We start from the raw sequence: 22,798 nt of genomic DNA, 5'->3' as shown, positions 1-22,798 counted from the left end.
CATGTTACACACGCTGTTACTTTCTCTTCATTGTTGTAGATTACCTGAGTTTGTTTTCATTGAGCCATTTTGTTTATAGAAACCTTTTTAAACTCTCCATCTTCTTCTTCGTCCTTGTGACAAGGTTGCTTTGGAAAGCTGGCATTTTATAATGTGAGGATTGATTTGTTTTTTTTAAAGCACTTGCATGCATATTTCATATCCTGTTTATTATTCAAGCTAAAACATCCCTTTTTAGGTTATTTTTGGCATAAAAAAACACAGGAATTGACAGGAATAAATTGCATTTTAAAATCTATTATCTATAAAATCTATTTTCCACACTAATAATGTATTTTTGGTCAAATAAATGCAGCCTTGCTGAACATAAGAGTTTTCTTTCTAAAACCTTTTTTTTTTACTGACCCCAAACTTTTGAATAGTAGTGTATATTATGTTGAAGTCTTTTAAAGTCTAGTAAAATATCAAGATTTCCATTGTAAATCATTTGTCACAATTCTGAGATACACAGGCAAATTTACTTAACAGTTGCACCATACTTCAAGTTCAATGAAAAAACCTGCATCTTTTAATTATAAATGCTTTCAATCTTAATGATACTTGTTATAGGGCCTTTCTCAATCTGTGTTCTTGTCTGTACTTGTGTTCTTGTGAAACGTCATCTTTTGTGGCCCAAGTACTGTCCCAATACACAAGTTTGCATTTTGGCAAGAACGGTTAAAAATCCCGGAAGTGTTCTTGACACGTCCATTTTACTGAGGATGCATCGGTTGGTAACTTGTGTGAACTTGACGGCAGAAATATCCCAGCATTCATTTCGGATTTTGAGGAAGGAGAAGCAGGTCAATACAGAAAGTCGTTTTTCTACAATTTCGTACGCTTTTTCCATCACTAAATTCTCTAAATCAACTGTGTAGATTTCAAATATTGGCATTTTTACGAAAATTTATGCCGAATCAAAAATGTGCTCAAACGTTTTCGGAAGTGTGAATCTCCATAAGCGCCTGCGGGTGTTAAGTTAGCTAGCGAGCCAACCAGCCAGTCTGCTCACAGATTCGTTTTACCCCACAGTCAAGAGACCATTGCCTTTTACCGGCGTTTTTTCCCGCCGTTGGCTAGTGATGTACACAAACAAACAACAGAAGCAGAATGAAAGGAGACAGGCGTTGCTTTGTTATGAATATACATTACATTGTAGTGTACAGTTATAGAGTAATCCCTTGAGCTGAGGGTAGGCTTGGGTGATAAAGCCTGGCTGTTATCGTCAATAATTCTCGTTATGTTTGGGTACTGCAGACCGCGTCTGAGTGGGGGTATTATTGCGCAATACCAGCATCAGAACACATCGTCTCAAACTGTCAGCAGCGTTCTGTGTGCTCGTCACCTTGTGAGTTCATTCTTCCAAGAACAACTAGCAAGAGCATTCTCCCCAAGAACACAAGTCTGTTCTTTGCATTCTTGTTTTGAGAAACACCCATAGATTGTGCTGGGTTCCTAAACATAAGGACCCCTAACTTGGTTCTATTAACACCCCTGAAAAGTAGGTGGTAAAAAAGAGTTGAGTTTTGTAGTGATCATGGGCATGGCAGCGGTAATTGTAGCCAGATCGATTGTGTGTGTGGTGTGAGACAGGTAACAAAAAAGTACTGACATTGAGGAAAAAAAGTCTATTGACCCGTGCAAATTATGATCAGATTGCGCAAACAGCCCCAATGCTGTGGCCATGTTTGCCCCATTATCTGATTTGCATAATTCATTTTGAATTGGGCGCTAAAACAACTCAAAGCACATGCAAATAAACGACACTATCAGCGGGGATAATTACTGTAATTCTTAGTAAACTTCCCCTTCAGTCGAAGTCAAGTGGCATGTAGTGCAACCCATTTTGAGTCCATTGAGATCAGTGTCAAATGCAAGCTGATGACACTCACATGACATTACAGGGCTGATGCGGCAAACTCCCATAATTCCATCAGCACATTTTGGCTCATTTACTCAGTTTGTTTACTGAAGTGTAAGTTGTGTTTCATGTCACAGTACCTGCATTAGGATGTGCACAGCATCACAACTAGTTAGCAGCATGACAAATAGATTGTCAAATCTTATATGGTAGTTATCTTTGCATATTAAGCTGAGATAGAAGAAAGTGTTTTATCATCAAAGAAATTACATATGCGTTCCTTTAGTCCTTAAAAGGGTGTGTGGAAAGTCAGGCGGAAACCTTGTATCTCCAAAAACGCTACTTTTCAGAAACCTGTCCATAAAGTTTACTGTAGCTATGTGGGCGCTCAGTTTTTTTCTGTCATTTGTCCAAAATCTCATGTTATTGATGACGAAATGCTTCATACAGGCTATTTAAGACAGTACTGGCTATATGACTTGACGACAAATGTTAGACTAGACACTCTTCTCCGCTCCTCAAATAAATAAAACATTAGCCTTTACATATAGTGTTACTTGAGTAAATAAAACGCTGTATTTATTCAAAGAACCAGTTCTTTATAACCCTTGCATTGCAAACAAGCAGAGATGGTCCAAATCGCGTGCGGCACTTCGTTCACGATAGAGGCGGGCGGGGTTACAAGGTTTGACTGACAGTTTTAGGATCCAATGGTGATCTGAGGTTTAGTCACAAGTTACAAATTTTTTTTAGTGGTTAAATTTTGCAAAACACACAGAGAGATGTAAAGGTTGACCAAAAGTAATGATTTATGAAAACAATTAAAATAAAAGGACAACAGTGGCAATATCAAATAAGAATCAAAATGGGAATATAAAGTGTCTCTGGGCTGGAGCAGTTTAGTTTAGGATGTGATGATGGGTGTTCGCTCCATCAAGAGTGAACTGTGGACACAGGGGCCAGTAGGTTTCTCATTAGTAAAATTACAGGACGTTTGAATAATAATGCAAACATTTTTTGCTGAGTGGGATTATACAGTCCACCCCTGTGGGCAAGTAACCTTTTTATTGATTGGTAGTTCTTTTCAAGTTTCCCTTGATATTTTAAAACAAGGCTCTCAAACTATAATCAACCAATTTACTGCTTGAAAGCATCTTGAAAATGAATTACATTCCTTTTTTTCAATTTCCGTTGCCAGACATGAGTGGTTTTACAACAAAAAAAGTAGAAAAGTATTTTTGGCCTTGAGGTTGTTGCTTTTGTTAAATTTCTTTAATCTTTTTGTCTCATATTAGAACAGATTGCGGTCATGTTTTTATTAGGGTCTGCTTCGTGTCTGCATCAAATTCATCATTTTTGTTTATTCATAAATGTTGTTAGGGTTTTGAGGGATTGAAGATTTGTGTGTAAGAGGTCAGAAGTGTACAATACATACTGTGATGATGTAACTAGCAAACAATTCATATACGTTATTAATGACAGTGAGTGTTAGTCAGAGTTATAAAAGAGTGAAGTTAGGGTCCCTCTCAGATTTAGCTCGAGGTCGATCGATATAATCTTTATTTGAGTCACACTGCTAACAGTTTTATTTCTGGCTGTGTGTTTAAATACTAACATACTGCTCTTCCTATTTCTGCTCTGTATGAGCTAAAAACAATGTAGCTCTGAATCTTTTCTGTTATTTTACATGCACAAATGTAAGTATATTGACTTTTACTTTATTATTTACGGGTCATAGGTTTTTTTTTAAATGATTTGAAATGATTTAAAAATGATTTGACAATATAAATCTTTTACAGCCCTAAACAACAATACTGCTCAATATTCATAACATTCATCACAATCATTAGCTACTTTCATGTAAAGACATGTAAACTCACATTTATCATCCCATATTGAAAAAAGCCCCATAAAAGGTATTTTTTATTTATTTAATGGTGTTTTTTCCTCTTTATTTAAAAAGTTGAAATTATTGTAATTATCTACTTTTATAGTCTGTTCATTTACTTCCCATTTTTAGTGTGAATACACTGAAATTAATTTAGTTTAGTATGTATTCTAGCTCATTATTTGAGTTAACTACCAAAAATCTACAAAATGTAATCAAAATGCAAAATATTTACAATATGCTAACAACAGCATTTTGTTTATTTATTTATTTAATGTTTATTTGACAGGGACAAATGCATAAAATATTCCTTTAAAAAAAATACAAAGTAGATGCCATGCATACAGGTTTATAGCCATGACTAATTCGCAACCCCTGTCCCTGGTTAGGCTTGTAAAATTAAAACAGAAGTTACAGAGTATTGAATTAAAATGTGTAACTATTAAAATACATACAATAAATACATCCCATACATAAAATAAGATATGGGCTTAAATGGATGTAGAAATCACTATAAAACAGAGTCTAGATACATTTAACAATACAACAACACAAAACACACAGTGTGCATACCGGTATGTTTGTGCATGCTAACATATGCATCTTTACGTTTGTATGCATTGTGTTGTATCCTGTATAGTCAGTGTTCACACAGTTGTTTCAGTTTTAGCCATTGCCTTAAATGTGTATTAAAAACTTTGAGTTCTGTCAATTTTTTAATTTCTGATGGTAAGGCGTTCCACAATTAATGTTAATAAATTATTGGGAAAAAAACCCAGTAGTTTAGTATATTTAATAGTTAAATTCATGTAAAATGTTTGGAAGTATTCAGATCAGCTAGTATTTCATTACAAACACATTTTTTCTTCGAGCTGTGCACCCGCATCCTATGAGCATGTTTTATTGAATATTAGTATGTTTGAGATGTATTGCATCCATTAAACATTCATTACTTACTTTACATTGTTCTGAAACCATATGCCTATATTCAGAAAAAGCATACGCACCATATATTGTGTGGATTTCCCTGCAGCAGAAGCAGTTGTATTGGGCCCATGTGACAGCACTTTTCCAGTGGCAGAATGCTCTGCTACACAGTGGACGGAGAAGGTTTGTGCTGCTATATGACGCCAGGGAACTCTTTTATTATATCACCCAGGAAACTGCAAGATGCCAAATGAAAACAAATGCGACTATTTCGCCTTCCCTCGCTCTCTCTTTCTCTTCCTCTTTTTCGTGTCTCTTCTGTTTCTCTCGAAATGCAATTCACTGCCAAGGTTGTTGCTCAAATTCCACACCAGGGATTGCCATGCTAACCAAAACATTATAATATGCAGCTTGCTCATTTCATTTTGTTGCAATGTTCATGTATTTTTGTTGACAATGTGCCCTGCTACTGAGTCTACAGGGACAAACAGAAGACGTGTGCTTTTCCAGTTTGACTGTAATGTACTTAGCTGAGAACAAACACTTTTTATTTTTATTTTAGACTCAAACTGTGAGGAGTGACTTTTTACAAACACTTATTTGATATATATATATATATATAGATATATAGATAGATAGATAGATAGATAGATAGATAGATAGATAGATAGATAGATAGACATACCATGGGTGAGGTAGATCCTCTGAATAATGAATCCATCATGGACACTGAGAAGGTAGATCAAGTTCTGCCAAAACACACACACACACACACACACACACACACACACACACACACACACACACACACACACACACACACACACACACACACACACACACCTTCTGACTTAAGCATTTATTATGCAACTATTGTGAACAAAAACCCTTGTGTTTTTGAGTCCACATTTGGTCCTTTTTTCTTTTACTTGACACAAAATCTTAAACATGTGACACTCATGTGGTGAGAGATGTCTAGTTAATGATTTACTTGTCTAATACAACACTGTAATGTCTTTAAATTATCTTTGATGGCATGTTTTTCTCACAAATATTGATGTATGTCATTAATATTGACACCAGTTGCCGTTGGTGATTAATAGTGATTATAACTATTATAACCAAAAATGTGCAAATCACTCCACCAGGAGATCCAGTGCTAGATGGGATTCTTGTTTGAGCCTTTTCTCATTTTGGAATTAAATCCTAAGACTTCCATTTGATTGGTTTCCTAGAATGTTGAGAGAATTAGATTGTATCTTTTCTCCATCCCTGCGGACACCTTTGACGCTGCAGCATTAACAGTAAATACCAGCAAAACAAACAAGCTCAGCCAATCCCAGCTCGGTAATTAGCCTAATTAAACTGAGGTTGAACGCAACGTGATTATACATCATTAATTTCGACCTTACAGTTGCTGTAATTAAGTCGCTCATCACATAAGCTCCCTTGTAAATATCATTTTCACTCCTCTCTCACTCAGACACTTATTTATTTCATTTATTTATTTTCGAGCGAGAGAGAGAGAGAGATGCTGATGAGATGATTAGTAGCACACGATTAGCTCAAGTGTGTGTGAGTACTTCACTCTGTGGGAATCCCTTGTTGAGTAAACCCTCCTCCTCACTTGAGCAAGTGTAAAACTATTCTTCATTTTAATGCATAAATTATATGCCTATTAATCATTAATACTGTCAATATAATACCCCTCTCCTCAAGCAGTATTGTCTATTCAGTGACTTCACGTACATCTAAACATGCTTTTAGCTGGCAAAATATTTGGGAGAAAGTCTTCTAAGAGGAAGATTGCATATAATGTTTGATATGTTTAAATGTAGGTCTGCACAGTTTGGTAAAAAAAAAAGAGAAAATAATTATGTTGAGATTATGTAGACAGATTTCGAATGCAGTACAAATTCTTAAACATCTCATACTGCTGCTATACTGCTTGTATATCAAAGCTAAAGAATCAAAGGCATAAAATCATTTTGAAACAGCAGCTTTCATGTTCAACAGGGTGTGAAACACTATGAGCTAGCAAATGATGCCTTTTGTCTTCAAATTAAGTTATTTAGCTCATGCTCTGCTGCCAGCAAAAGAGGGTGTTCACCTGGGTACGAAATTAACTTTTTGCCCTCTAGCTATAGTGAGGATATATATAAATATACTGTATATATATATATACACACACACACACATACATGTGTATATACATGTATACACCAGCAGGGGGTAAAAGGCACACATTATTGATACTAATACTTTAGCTAAAATAATATGTTTTTATAACAATCAGTTGACAGCCAACTTAATATATGATATTTACCATCTGAATCTAACCATGTCATGTCAACACATTTAAAAGTCAGCCAGATATTTATTATCATGTTAATTACTGTGCCTTTTGCCCCAAATACCATACTTTTACGTATTCTTCCGTTATTGAAAAACTGTTGCTTCAATTACCTTGAACAAAACTGAAAATCATTAAGAAGACCTTTGTCTCAAAATATATTCAATAACTTTTCACTGCTACCCGCGATCGCGTCAAGGATCAGCCAAATTTCCACATGCATCTTGAAAAGCAGATGTTTTGGAAAGTGCTGCAGCAAGTTTGTGTGCAATTTAGTGGTTTAGAGGAAAATCAAATCAAAGGTGCCTTTTCCCTGCGGCGCATTTAGCCCCGTTGTACCCAATATATTAAGTGTGTGTGTTTGTGTGTATGTGTATATATGTATGACTGTATGTATGATAACTATAATTTTTGCAAACTTTGGCCACGTTTACACAACTCCAGAATAGCTCCAGAAGTTCTTATTGTTAACGTTCACACACCGTACAGTAACAGTTATTTAAAGGAGTGACAACCTCATTATATAACCAAACTCACACCCGTATATTTTCAGGACTCACAACCGCATTCTCGGAAAACCCGCGCTGTGTGAACCGAACCGGACTGGATTACCGAAAAAGTTGTCTGTCACATGACACGTCATAAAAGCTGCTTTCGGATACTGAAGATTTGACGAGTGAACTTGATTGGACTCTTGTCGTTTCAAAAGTGATAAAACTTTTCAGTTTTATGGATGTCGCCATCTTTGATATCACTTTGATATCACTATGGTTACTGTTAAGAGAATAAGGGCTTGACTCCAGTTGCACGTTCATACATAGAGTATCCAAGACGCTACTATATGTTGCTTTTTGAACCGGAGATTTCGAGACTCACATCTGTAAATAAATGCGGTTGTCATTCCAAAAATGACAAAGAAAACTGTGACCAAAACTGTGATCAAAACTGTGTCAAAGAATTGAAAACTCTTCTCAGATGCATGTATAAGATTTTGGACTTCATATTCATATACTGAGATGTTATACTGACCTAAAATTAAATGTCTAATCCCTGAAAACTGATGCAAACTGAACAACCACTGAATTTTCAGAAAGCATTGGGATTTTTATTTGGACACTTTAAAGTCCATTTCTGTAGCCACCAATTGGCAAACTGTGAGATTTTTCTTCACTGAGATTCATGCAGCTTGTTACAGTTTATCAGGAACCAGACAATGATGGTATTTGCATATCACATGTTTACATCAGGTGCAATGAACTTGTAATGAGGTTCACCTGGAGACATCGCAACTCTCAACATGAACATTATTTATTTAGAGAGATGGATTTCACCTCACAGTTGTCGATTACCAGCTGTGCTTTGTTTCTACTAATGTCAGAATTTTAAATATGTTTTAATCATGAAGGCTTTAATGTACAATACCAGTACACAAAAGTGCAGTGTGTTATTTCTGAAACACTAGTAGCACGTGATTGTTTTTCATGATGCCACTGAATGCATTGGTGATTGTGCTCTTACTGTGTGTTTGTGTGTTGCAGGTTGGAGATGTCGTGGTGTGAAGGTTCTGGAGGCAAGATGACTTTGGTTAAATTGCTCCTCTCCTTATTGCTGCTACAAACATTTTCTGAAGGTAAGGATGACACTCACACACAAAAACTAGTTTTTATATATTTACATATATTTTCCATAGGCGTAATGGTTTTTATTTTGTACAAACTGTATATTCTATTGCCTTACACTAACACTACCCCTAAACCATTACAGAAAAGTTTCTGCATTTTAACATTTTCAAAAATCAACTTGGTACACACACGTTGTTTTTTTTATGTTTTATGGGGACATTCTATAGACACAATGATTTTTATACCATACAAACTGTATATTCTATCCCTAAACCATCACAGAAAACATTTTCAAAAAACATCAATTAGTTTGATTTATAAGCTGTTTTCCACATGGGGATTTCAGATATTGCCATCTTTGTGGGGACATTTTTTGATATAATGCAACCTCGATTCCTCAAACAGTCCTTTAAACAGGTATCAGAAAGAGAACTGGCTAAAACATTTTACTCTATTTGTCCTCACTCCGATGATCTAAAACGGGTCCTCACAAAGATAACTTTGTTTATTTTACTTTTTTTACTGTATTTCTCATCATATTTAGTTTCTAGTATGATTCTGCCTGTTCAGTTTTTTAAAGTTTTTGTCAGATATATGATTGTTGCACTCCATCTTGCTGTCTTTGAACTCGGGAACACATCCATGTCCTGCTAAATTGTTAATTTAGCATTGATGCGTTCATTTTTAATCACTTTTTTCATCAGTAATTATACCGAATTAATGTGTTAAATTGACATTCCTTATAAAAACTGAATGTAAAAATATCCGAGGAAGCATTGAATCAGTGTGAGGTGAAGAATGGGACCTGTTTATATAAACCTGAGGTGATGAATATTAATGAGAGAGCAACATCTGCAGTGACTAATTAATATTCATGAGCCCAGTGGCATCACACCCCACCCATCTTCAGTCCCCCAATAACTTGTTGCTCACGGGTCAAATGTGTCTCTCAGACTTTCAGATTAAAGCTCTGATTGTGCTGACAACGGTCCCTCTTCTGTGTCACTCTCATCTGTTTCTCTCATTTTTCAGCCTGCACTCATTACCTTCCTGTTGTCCTTCTATCAGCCCACATGTCCTGTCTTTTCTCAGACATCTCACTCCATCACTGTTCTCTCACAGCTGTCTATCATTCCTCACTGTTCGTGTGTGTGTGTGTTGGACACCTGCGCTCTGCAGAGGCCCGTTTAACAAGACAGTGTCTCTGCCACTTAACATCAGTTCAGAGGAGTTTATAATTCACTGGCCTCTTCTTCCTCTTCCTGTCTGTGTCCTTTCCTATTGCTGAACCTCTCTCAATCATTTACACACTCCATCTTTCTTCATTAATCTGCCTCACTCCTCTCTGTCTCTCATAGGTCCTGTGGGAGCTGTTCTCTCATGGTTATTAGCTCTCTGTGATTGGTTCAGGGTTTTGAGGGTTAAATGAAATGGAGGTAAATTAGGGAGGGAGTTTGAGCCCTGAACCCCAGAACAACTCAGGACTGAATGTTAAACACTCCTCGCCCAAAAGAGAGAGAGAGAGAGTTTAAAAGAATAGTTAGCAAAAAAGAAAATTCTGTCATTATCCAAACTTTTTCACAGTGACCGTGACTGTCAAGCTTCCACAAGGACAAAAAACATCATAAAAGTATCATAAAAAGAAATTCATACTTGTGCGCTATATTCCACGTCTTCTGAAGCCATACAATAGCTTTGTGTGACAAACCGACTGAAATTTGTCATTATTTTTTTCTTTATTTGCCTTTTCCAACACTCTTATGGCACTTCATTATCAATTTACGTTTTGTTAATGCATGATTTCCAGTGAATAAGAACCTACATTTTAAGTACTGTCTGGCTTCAGAAGACTTTTAATTACGGTAGTGCTGTCAATCAATTAATCAAGCATTTTCTGTAATTAATTGCACCTAACATTACAATTTTTAATATATTTTTATATTGTAATACATAATTTCACATTGAAACTCAAAATTAATGTAGAAACAACATAAAGATGGTATATTTTTTATTATTTTGTTTAATGGCATCTTTTTACAAAGTACTATGAATGAAGGCACCGATACCAATACTGCTGATGTCTCTATTTAACACCCCCCCCCCCCCCCCCAACACTCTCAATTTCTGGGGATGAAAATTTGTAATTATAGGCTTTAACCATTACAGTATAATTGAAAGTCATAATTTTTAACATTTAATAGGCTTTTCAAATTAACAATTTTAATTTAAGTGAACTTAAAACAATCTCCACATAAACTCTTTATAATAAATTACATTATTATAAAGTACCTTTAATGTTGTATTCAGTCTCTGTCAATATCAGCTCTCTCTCTATTTGAATGAGAGCTGTCAAGTTTTTTTTCTCCCAAAAGTTTATTTTGTGCATTCATTTTCACAATAAGTAAGAAAATAAATTACATGTTAAAAAATATAATTTTTTTATTAAAATATTTTTATGTGAGGAACGATCCTCTTAATACAACGTCAGTATTTACGCAAGCTGTTTTTTTATGTTTTTTTTTTGTCGCAACCCAGACAATAGTGCCCAAGAAGAACTACAAAAGTACAGTAAAACTAGTCCATATGACTTGCACGCCGTACTTGAAGTCTTTTGAAGCCATTCAAAACTTTTTGTGAGAAACAGACAGAAATTGAAGTGTTTTTTCACTGAAAATCATTATTTTTGCCCAAAGTCAGAAGGCTTTGAATATAGAGCAAGAGTCATATAAAGTACTTTTTCTGTCCTTTTGGACTGCGAACAGCCTTTATGTTCTGCTAAATAACTCCTTTTGTGTTCCTCTGAAAAAAGGGTAAAGTTAAGAGGAGTAAAGGATTTTCTTTAAATTTTAAAGGTAAAATTCTTTCTCTCACTTAAAGGTAAAGTGGAAGAGAGGTGAGCTGTCTTCATAATATGATGTCTGTGAAGAGATCTGATATGATGTGAGTTTCTGTCCGAACTGTTCACTCAAAAGACTCTCAATCAATGTCAAAATGGTAAAACGTCAGCTACAAAGCTTGTTTCACACATCCTGTGTCTGCAGCATACAGTAACTACAGCTGGAGGTATTTGTAGAGGGCATATAGTTTTTCCTTGATAATGGCCGTAATTAGAAAATTGTATTATAAAGCAGGCAATTGTGAACTATTACAAAACCCCAAAATAAAGTTAAACTGCTTCATTAAAGCTTGTAATTTAAAGAATGTGTTGATAAATTGGTTTAAAGGCGAAGTATGTAAGATTTTTAAAAATACATTCTCTTAACCAAGTTTACTGCTCATTGACTTCTGTTAGTAAGCCGTTCATTGGTTTATCTCCTTGAAAAGTTCAAAAATTGAGCCTTCAAGGCACTATCTAAACATTGAGAGCGAAGATCTGTCAATCTCTATCCAGTTAGCTGCTGTAGGACCATGACTGTTACACGGGAAAAGACATTCAGCTTCGATTACAGAAGTGTAAGCCAAAATTCATTGCATTTAGACCTTCAAAAATGAAACGTCATGAACATACAATGAATGCACTACAATGGACTCTTCAATACCATACAGCATCATCCTGCACTCGTTCAGAAAGACAAATGTACATTACTACATTAAAGGGGTCATGACATGAGAAACCAAATTTGCCTTGATCTTTTGGTATATAAGAGGTCTTTGTACCATTAAAACGTCCTGCAAGTTTCATAGCTTAAGACGTCCTCCCCATTATAAACGAATCATATATTTAATCAAGCTCTAAATACAGCTCGTTCTGGATCCATGGTAAGAAGTGACGTCACGGTACGAAGTGAGGTACCAGCGTTTGCATATAGACCGCCTCCAGCACAAGGCAACTACGCTCATTTCGTATCATTGTCGCGCCCGCGCGCTGCGCGCCTCACAAGTGTTCAGTCGACGGACAGCGAGCCGAGTGGGTCTCAGGGAAATTACGATGCTGCAGATGTGCTGTTCCTGGCTGTGGACAAACAACATCTTTAAATACGCTGCGAAAGATCCAGACGTCAGGGAAAAATGGATGCACTTTATTCTTTGCGGACGTCTCAGTCACGGCAGTGTTAGTTTAAGCGTTTGTTCTATACATTTGAAGGATGACCGTTTTGAGAACAAATCCCAAAATGATGCTGGCTTTGCCAGAAAACTGTTGCTCAAAGATAAGTCCGTGCCGACTATTCTGGGCTCAACAACGACGACGCAAACTGTAAGTAATGTATTTAAAACTGTAAACTACTTTTTAAATACGCTGAATCCGCAAATGTTCTGGCTGGGGGCGTTAATAATTGATGCATAGGCACTGACGTTAGCCAATCATAACAGTGGGCGTTAACACTGAACTCTTAAAGAGGAAACACCCCCAAAACAGACTGTTTGAATCAGAGGATGAGAAACAGGGTGGGAAAAGGTCATAAATCACTACATTTTAAAAGTTTTTTGTAAAAAAAACTATAGTAATACTATAATTGCACCTAAGGGAACATAATAATAAAATAAAAAAACCCATGTCATGACCCCTTTAAATGTACAATCTACATTAATCCGGATACTTTTGAAAATGGCGTTTTCGTTTTCGATATGTGAACGGCCCCTTGGCGAGCTCCCTCTAGTCAGGCCACAAGCTACTGGCAGCTCGTGAGCGCCGTGTTGGAAACCCCTGTAGAGCTCCGCTTTGTAGGCTACGACTACTTTTTTGCGACTTTGTAATGACTTTCTGCGGCCAGCGTTTCTGGAAATGACTTTTAAAAAACGTCCAGACGGGAGAAGGAGAACTCATGTTGCCACTGGCAAGCTTCGGTCTGCTGTTGTATGCCCGTGCGCCGCGCATGCAGGTGGAAAAAAGTTGTGCGAGTAATTTACGTCACGTGAACGGCGCTTTTGGGGTTCGCCGATCAAGCAATTTTTAGCCAATATCGGCCGATCATGATCGGCGGCCGATCAATCGGAGCATCACTATTGCTTATGACACACAGCAACACAGCTAAAAGTATTCCTAATATGTTAGACCTTTTTTTGAAAGTAGCCTGCATTTACCTGTTGCAGATATTCCTTCACAAGTACCTGTAAGAGATATATTTGTGATTTTTGAATTGGGGGAGGTGCGACGCATGAAAGGGGCGTTTGCAAGGTTGTTTGAAAATTGCTTTATTTTTTTAATTGCGCTAGGTGCCACTAGTGACGCAGAAACTACATACTTCACCTTTAAGGGGGAACTATTATGCCCCTTTTTACAAGATGTAGTTTAAGTCTCAGGTGTCCCCCGATTCGTGCATGTACCTTTAATTGCGAATGACCTTCTGCTCCCCACCCTTCTTTCCAGAAGAGGGCGGAGCCTGTGCAGCTCGTGCCTCTGATTGGATAGTAACAAAACATCTTTGTTTGGTTTTGATTATTATCTCTATCGCAGCCACACTCTACGTCATCATGAACGTTTTTATTTAGATGCATTTTATAGCCATATCAGTTTAAAAATCTGTCATATGGTTTTCTGAGCGCACACATCCGAAGCACGCGGACAAATCTGGATGTCAGACGGCCCGTCCCGCCAGTTTTAAATTGTTTCTCTTTCATGTCTTATTGTACCTAAACTCTCAAATACACACAAGGTTATGTCAAAAACAAAGTTCACAAACACAGTCGGTCGTCTGGGAACGTAAACAGCAGGGAAAGAAATCACATGTGTATATTAGATCTGTGTATTAAAAGGAAAGCAGCATAATATACAGTACCATACATATGGTATATGCTGTTAATAGGAACCAAAAAAAAAAACTAAAGAAATTTTGCACACACACAGCCATAGACCCTGAAATAAATACACATCCCTAAATTACATAAAATTCAGTATTCATTACAGTTTAATTTCAGTGCATGGGGCTCAAAGAAAATTTCATTAAGCAACAATAATGATATAACTATTAATTTTATCATTACAGTATAAAGATCTGGAGCTGAAACCAGGACAGATGTGGCAGGTTTTTTTTGCTTTTGGCAGGAACTTCACTTTGTCACACGCCTAAAACTCGTTTTAAATCTTCTGCCATTCTGTAATGGTCCAGTAATTAACACAGGCTGATTTGTTACTCTAGATTGATTCTAGTTAGTGTGTATTGGCAGATGCACAGTCGATGGCTCTCGTTTCTTGCTCGGCGTCTCTCCATCTCTCTCTCTTTGGGTTTGTTCTTGCCACGTTCAAAGCGGAGTCAAAGAGTGATTCACCCTATCAGACACCAGCACTTCAAACACACACGCACATGCCCTTTCTAGTGTGTGTTGTCTCTGTGGCCCACTACCCATGCATGCGATCAAAGCTCTCCTGATCTTCCTGACAAATCAGCTTGTCTCCTGCTACCCCTGGAAAGAGAGAACACACACACGCGTGTATACACTGGGGAAACATGTCTCGCACATAAAACAACGATATCATATATTTACTTTTCAGGTTGGTTACATACAGCACAGAACTAACCAATTATTGAACCCTATACACTGGCTAATGGCCCTTGTAGAAACTTGAATTTACATTTTCTTTTAAAATGATTATTAAAATGTTCTTCACACTTAAAAAAAAAAAAGGTTCTTTTAAGAACTGGTCACTGAAAGGTTCTTTTGGGGAACCCAATTCAATTCTATGAGATGTTGTGAAAACCCTTTTTGAGTGTGCTGTAGAAGTGACAGATTTTCACTCAAGTCAAGACACACACACACACACACACACACACACACACACACATTGAGAGTATTCATTTGATGCCCATCAATGTCATCTTCTGTTTGCCATCTAATGTAACGGCTGTAACTGTGTGTTTTCTGTTATTAAGACCCATGTCTCTGTCTCTCTGTCCTCCAGCCTCTAATCAGCCACCTCGTTTCCAGAATTACTTCTTCCAGTCGTACCTGCTCATCTATGAGAACACACCAGTGGGTGAGTGTCTCTCGCAAACACACACACACTGCTCTGTCTGTACACACACTGATGGATCTTTCTACACACTGTCTGAACTTCTTTTTCAGTTTTCTTGATTTCAGTCCATAAATGCTGGATGATGGACCATGTTTGGCTTGAGTTTCAGTTTGTTCAATTGCTTTCATGTGTAAGCTAAGCAAAAGACACATAGTGAAGAGTTATTCTTAACTAGATGTGTGTGTTATTTTGCATGAAATAACCATGTGCTAATGGCTTCTTTTTTATTTATTTAGATAATCCAGTGAATTAAATATTTGAAAGGTACCTTATCTCAAATTCTGCTTGGATGGAAATGTTAAAATCATTATATACATATACACCTGTGACTGAAATCAGTAAATTATTTGCTTAGTCAGCCAACAACCAACTAGTCGACTAATTCTCAAATCTTTTTTTAAACTTTTTTAATATATATACATATTTTGCAGAAATGTTAAACGGTTTGCATAGCAAAACCCTCACTAGCACCGGCACTACAGCAATACACATTTATACGTTTACACGTACATACACTTTTTTTGCAAACATTTTCATTTTATAAAGGGCGTTAATCCCTCCTCACAGTCTGTACTTCCCATCTCTCCTCTTATTCTCCTCTTCATCCCTTATTCATAGTTTTCCTGTCTTTAATGCCTCTTTCACCTCTCCCAGTTTATGTCAAAGAGCATGCATGTTTATTTAACCTTGTGACCTCTTGTTATCATAAGCTGCTTTTGTGGTCTTATCTGACCCTCAGTCTGCGGTTTGCCTCACTGTTCCTTATTTGCTTCGGTTTTTAAACTCTCTGTTGTTATGGACTGAATAATAAACATGTATGTATAATTTAAGCATATTTGCTAAAGGAAAGCACTTGGGCTGTTTAATCCTAGAGAAATGGCTTCTCTCCATTAAAAAAAACTCAAATGAAAACAAATACATTTTCTTTGATTTGCTTGTTTTAACTTGCAGTGCATTTGGTAGATTATACAAGAAATATAGCATTGAATGTTAGTTCACAAAGTTGCATTTTATGTTATTTTATTTGTAGAATTGATTTCAGCAGAGTTCGTTGTTAGCATGTTGCTAAGCTAACTGTTTAATACTCGAATACGGATGAAATGCGTAGCACTGACAAATATTGAGTTAAAAAGTGTGTTTTTTTAATAGATTGAATGGCAGTTTCTTTGCGTTTCCCCCTCCGTTTAGCATAAACCACTGACTGTGTTCATGGTCATCTAGTTTGAAATGTTTTTTTTTTCCTTCAGATTTTCTGTTGCAGCGTTTTCTCCATATTTACAAATCTTTACAGCCTTTAGCCGTTGCCAAAAACCCTCTGGATCCTTCACTGGAAAGTAACTCATTCCAGCTAAACGTTTACTCTTTTAATTCTTGCATCCAGGAACAATACAAGTCGACACCATTATGACTAAAAGTTTGCTAAGAAGTATTTCCTACTTAAAGCAAGGCGGTATTTGACTCTGGTAAGCATGTCCATGGCTGGTGTGGATGGCCTTGGACTGCCACATGCCCAGTGCATTATGGGTATTGAAGTTTTCCTACCTATTTGGCAAAAGGGAAGACAACAGCCTTTTTTCTCGGTTTTCTCTAGTCAGGTAGCACCGATTTAAAAAATGTTCACCTTTCTACTGCATAGGCAGCCAAGTTTTATTGAAAGCCCATTTTGCCAGCAGTGAAGTACCCCTTTAATTCTAATTATTATTTTTGGTGTCACTAGGAAAAAAATTATTCACCATGAGAAAACATTTTATCATAGAAAGAAATACACACTGTAAGCTTTAAATATTTCCCTCAAAGCCACAGAAAGAACAGGACAGTGTCAGCTGACCTCTGCCAGCTTTGATATCACAGCATACATGTAGATAGTCCGAGAAGAAAGTACATGATTGCAGCAAAATTATGAATAAACTTTTGTGTTGTATTGTTGGTTTAGATTTAACTCAGTGTTTGGTCTCAAGCAGTGCTTTACTCTAACAGTCTCTGTCTTTAAGTTTCTGTCTGTGCCTGTATGTATTTCAGCATTTTTAGGGACCCCAATGATTGACAGGGCAATTTGAGAGTGTCAGGGTTTTCATCACCTTGCCGCGTGTTGTCGTGAGTTGGTTTTAAAATAGATCTATCGGGCCTCTTCGCTGATAGCAGGCTCTCTGAACCGCAAATACACTTACACCACACTTATCCATAAAATCTCTGAATTCTGCCATCCGGCCCATTTTACCTGAACCGTCTGTGTGCGGTGTGTGTGTGTATGTTTAGATGTGTGTTTCATAAAAGCTCACAGTTGTGCTTCTAATACATTATAATTTATTGTTTCTTAAACTATGGGCACTTTAGGCAGTGTGGACTTCCAGAAAATATAATCTTTTAAAACGTGCTTTTCACACTCTCACTAGTTTACTTAATTTGTCTACTAACAATGTCCAAAAGTGTGGAATCATACAATACCGTTAAAATGTCCATGGGGTCAGTATGATTTAAAAAAAATGCTGTTCTTTTGAACTTTCTATTAATCAAAAATCAAAAATAGATCACGGTTTCTATAAAATTATTACAACAGCAAATCAGCTAATTAGAATGATTTTTAAAGCATCATGTGACACTGGAGTAATGATAATACTGGAGCAATGATGCTGAAAATTCAGCTTTGACTTCACACTCACAGGAATAAATTACATTTAGTAATAATTATATTAAAATAGAAAGCAGTTATAAACTGCAATATTTCACAATATAACTGTTTTTACTTTTTGATTAAATAAATGCAGCATTGGAGACTGTAAGAGACTCAAATACATTGAGTCTTATCTATCTCAAATTTTTGAGGTTTTTTTTTGTTGGTAGTATGCATATTTTGCATTATAAATTATAATGTAATACGTTACATTATATAATATATAATAATTCTGTGATTGAAATGATGGTGGTGGAATAAAATGGTTTAGACCTTTGTTGTGCTAAGGCTAGATAGGTATACATACAATTCAATATTATTTTTACACTGCAATTTGACACAATTATACTAATTTGACAATTATAGTTTGATTGGAAATGACCAATACATAAAAATCAAGTTCCCGGAATTGAAGATCTTCCATTGACTGATAGAATGTTCATCGAGAGAATGTTCAGCATTCAAAATGTAACAGACAGCAGTGACATCATTGTTATACTTGTATGCTGAATTCCAATTGGATTCTCTCTTACCTCTATGTCATAGTGAATTGTGATTAATCTTTACGTTCTTGTATCTATTTAGATGCAAATACTACATATTTGGACATTCAACTTATTTAGGTTGTTTGCATATGTGGACTCAGGGCTAGTTTAAGCTTTATCTTCATGACATATTCATTCATGATATATTTTCCCATGACATCATCATACTATATTGTCCTCAGTTGATTATAATTTAGTACAAGTTTGAATGTTTTTTTTATTGCATTGACCCTGGATCCATTGCTCCTTGCCTCCCTCTTTTATTTTCTTATGCTATGCATTCATTTAGAGAGCCAAAATTCCTGTGACCCCTGAAACTGATCAGATGTCTTAAGCAACATGAAACTTTGACAATGCATGCAGCATGAACATTTCCTTGACTAACACACTCTCCATCAACGCAGCGCTGAACAGCAAAGATGCACGGTGTATGGTGAGCCATTTACAAAAGGTAAACATTGAGGTCACGACTAGTTTAATACTTTTTGTATGACCAGTTGACTAGTAAAAAAAAGTGTCATCGTGCAGACCCAAATTAGTTGATTTCTGTTTATTGAGATTAATTAGGATGTGACAAGCTGTTCCCAGACCAGCATTGGTTCAGTCAGGGTTCATTTCCACCCGCAGCAGTGTCAGCGTGCCCTGTGTGTCCTCTGTGCCCTGCCTGACTCTGATTGGTGGTCGGAGCCATCAGCCATGTCTGATTGGATGACTCTGATGGCTTATTCATGGAGAGGGCGGATGATTGGACAGTGCCAATTTGTCAGCGTTATAGTTTATTAGTAGCGCAGATGTCCTCGTACTGGAGGACTTCCAAATGACACACACGCACTGGCACACCCCAACACAAACACACAAACTTACACGAATAAACACATGCAAACCAACACGTTCACACTCATGACTTGGAGACACAGACTTTTCACTGGTGTGTGTGTATATAGTATACACGATATAGTATACACAAACAGTATCTGTGTTTATACAGGATCAAGTGAGTTTGTGCATCATATTGCTTGATAAATTTTTGTGAGTGCATTGGTGAGCTTGTGCTTATGTATAAGGGACAAATGTAACAGTGGAACTGTAAGGCTCTAAGGGGCCATTTACACATCACCGTTTTCAACTAAAAGCTGAAAAGTTTTTTAATGCGTTTTGGCCATTCAGGCGTTTTGGGGGCTTCAAAATGCAAACTGGTGAAAGTAAGTTTTTGAAAATGATACCGTTATTGTTAATTTATTAAAACGATTATGTCGTGTGCATGCGTATTATATGTCCTGTCTATAGGTGCGTAGTTTTTCTTTACAAAGTGACATCGCCAACTACTGGCCTTGCTGCAGAATACAGCGTTTTTAATCATTTTCATGGATCCGTGTGAACGGGGACCATTTAGACAATGTTGTCGTCTGTGCACGAAAATGTATTTGATCAAAAATACAGTAAGACTGTAATATTGTGAAATATTAAAGTAACTGTTTTCTATTAGAATATATTTTATTTTATTCTTGTGATATTAAAGCTGAATTTTCAGCATCATTACTCCATTCTTCAGTGTCACGTGATCCTTTAGAAATGCGGATTTTCTGCTCAAGAAACATTTCTTATCATTAAAAACAAAAGTGCTGTTTAATATAATTTGGTACTATATTCTGAATTCATACATTTTTTTATTTATTTGATTAAATGTTTTCTTATTTCATGATTTCCATTGATGCAAAGTCATCACAAAATGGTAAAGTTATGCTGATCTCAGAATTTTGCCTAGGACATTTCCAAATCTACTATGTGTGTTTATTAAATTTTTTTGAGGTACCTGTATCGTCCCACCCCTAGTGTTAATATTGGTAATTAGGGCCCGAGCACCGATGGTGTGAGGACCCTCTTGGAATTGCTCTGTTTATTATTATTAGGGCCCGAGCACCGATGGTGCGAGGACACTATTGGAATTGCTCTGTTTATTATTATTATTATTATTATTATTATTATTATTATTATTTTCCGCATTTGATCGCATTTTTGAGGGCCTAAACATGCACGAAAACTCACGAAAATTTGCACACGCGTCAGAACTGGCGAAAATTGACATCTGATATGCGTTTCAGAATTGGGCGGGGTAAAATGGCTCGATAGCGCCACCTATAAAGGTTCAACGGAGTGCGCCTCCCGCTACGTTTCACGTACGTGTACGAAATTCGGTACATACATGTAATGACCCAATACCTACAAAAAAGTCTCTTGGAGCATAGCCTTAAACACAACAGGAAGTCAGCCATTTTGAACTTCCTCTCTGATTTTTGTGCAGTTTTTGGCATTTTCAGGCCTCGTACTTTAACGAACTCCTCCTACAGTTTTAATCTGATCATCTTCAAATTTGGTGAGTGTAATCTTAAGGCCTTTGCAACGTTAAATTGCGAAGATCTAGAGTTTTCGTCGAAGGGCGTGTCCTCGGCGGCCTGACAAATTTTGATGTTTCGCCATGAAACAGGAAGTTGCTGTAACTAAGGCAAACAATGTCCAATCTGCCCCAAACTTCACAGGTTTGATAAGAGTCCTGCCCTGAACACATCTACATGAGAATAATCAGTTAGAGTAATAGCGCCACCTGCTGGCAACAGGAAGTGTCATGTTTAACACCATTTTGGACTCCTAATAACATATAAAAAATTGCCAGCAAGTGCTGAACATGTTAACAACACACGGGAACCATGCTAAAACATGCTAACAAACATTAGCTAAGTGCTAAAGCATGCTATTCCTGCAATTAAATAGGAATTTGCTGTCAGGCATTGAATGTTCAATTTGCCCCAATTTCACACGTTTGATAAGAGTTCTGCCCTGAACACATCTACATGACACTTTTCAGTTATAGTAATAGCGCCACCTACTGGCAACAGGAAGTGACATGGTTAACACTGTGATGCAGTACTAGCAACATATTAAATATGCCATTGAGTAATAAACATGTTAGAAACCTGTTAAAACATGCTAGCAATTCTTAGCTAAGTGCTAAAGCATGCTAATGCAATGAAACGGGAAGTTATTGTTACTGAAGAAGACAATGTCCAATCTGCCCCAAACTTCACATGTTTGATAAGAGTCCTGCCCTGAACACATCTACATGACAATTTTAAGTTAAAGTAATAGCGCCACCTACTGTCGACAGGAAGTGACACGTTTTAAACTGTGATGCATTGCTAGCGACATATTTAATATGCCATTGAGTTCTAAACATGCTAGAAACATGCTAAAACATGCTAGCAACACTTATCTGAGTGATAACGCATGCTATTATACCCATGATAAAGGACATTTTTGTAACTGACTTTGACATACTACTCCTATTTTTACCTACTTAAATGCACATTGCCCACCGTGCTCTGTCTTCCTAAAGCCACCGGGTGGCGGTGGCACGGGTGCGAGGGCCCTTTCATCGCTGCTTGCAGCTTTAATTATTATTATTCTTCTTCTTCTTCTCCGCATTTAATCGCATTTTTGAGGGCCTAAACATGCACGAAAACTCACGAAAATTTGCACACGCGTCAGAACTGGCGAAAATTGACATCTGATATGCGTTTCACAATTGGGCGGGGTAAAATGGCTCGATAGCGCCACCTATAAAGGTTCAACGGAGTGCGCCTCCCGCTACGTTTCACGTATGTGTACGAAATTCGCTACATACATGTAATGACCCAATACCTACAAAAAAGTCTCTTGGAGCATAGCCTTAAACACAACAGGAAGTCAGCCATTTTGAACTTCCTCTCTGATTTTTGTGCAGTTTTTGCCATTTTCAGGCCTCGTACTTTAACGAACTCCTCCTACAGTTTTAATCTGATCATCTTCAAATTTGGTAAGTGTAATCTTAAGGCCTTTGCGACGTTAAATTGCGAAGATCTAGAGTTTTCGTCGAAGGGCGTGTCCTCGGCGGCCTGACAAATTT

The 22,798-nt window shown here is 36.9% G+C and overlaps 1 protein-coding gene across 1 annotated transcript in view; it reads left to right on the top strand.

Annotated features, from left to right (window-relative positions):
* cdh23 (cadherin-related 23) overlaps positions 1–22,798 on the top strand; it is a 221,557-nt gene that overhangs the window by 10,174 nt on the left and 188,585 nt on the right. Inside the window, exons 2-3 of the mRNA XM_079634138.1 lie at positions 8,607–8,698; positions 15,529–15,603. Coding sequence (XP_079490264.1) covers positions 8,614–8,698; positions 15,529–15,603 — 160 coding nt within the window. The 5' untranslated portion in view covers positions 8,607–8,613. The remainder of the gene's footprint in view (positions 1–8,606; positions 8,699–15,528; positions 15,604–22,798) is intronic.

The sequence above is a fragment of the Phoxinus phoxinus genome (genome assembly GCF_949152265.1).
Source record: "Phoxinus phoxinus genome assembly, chromosome: 14".
NCBI classification, from domain to species: Eukaryota; Metazoa; Chordata; class Actinopteri; order Cypriniformes; family Leuciscidae; genus Phoxinus; species Phoxinus phoxinus.
Note: the sequence above shows the minus strand (reverse complement) of the source record. Positions and strands in the feature narration are given on the sequence as shown.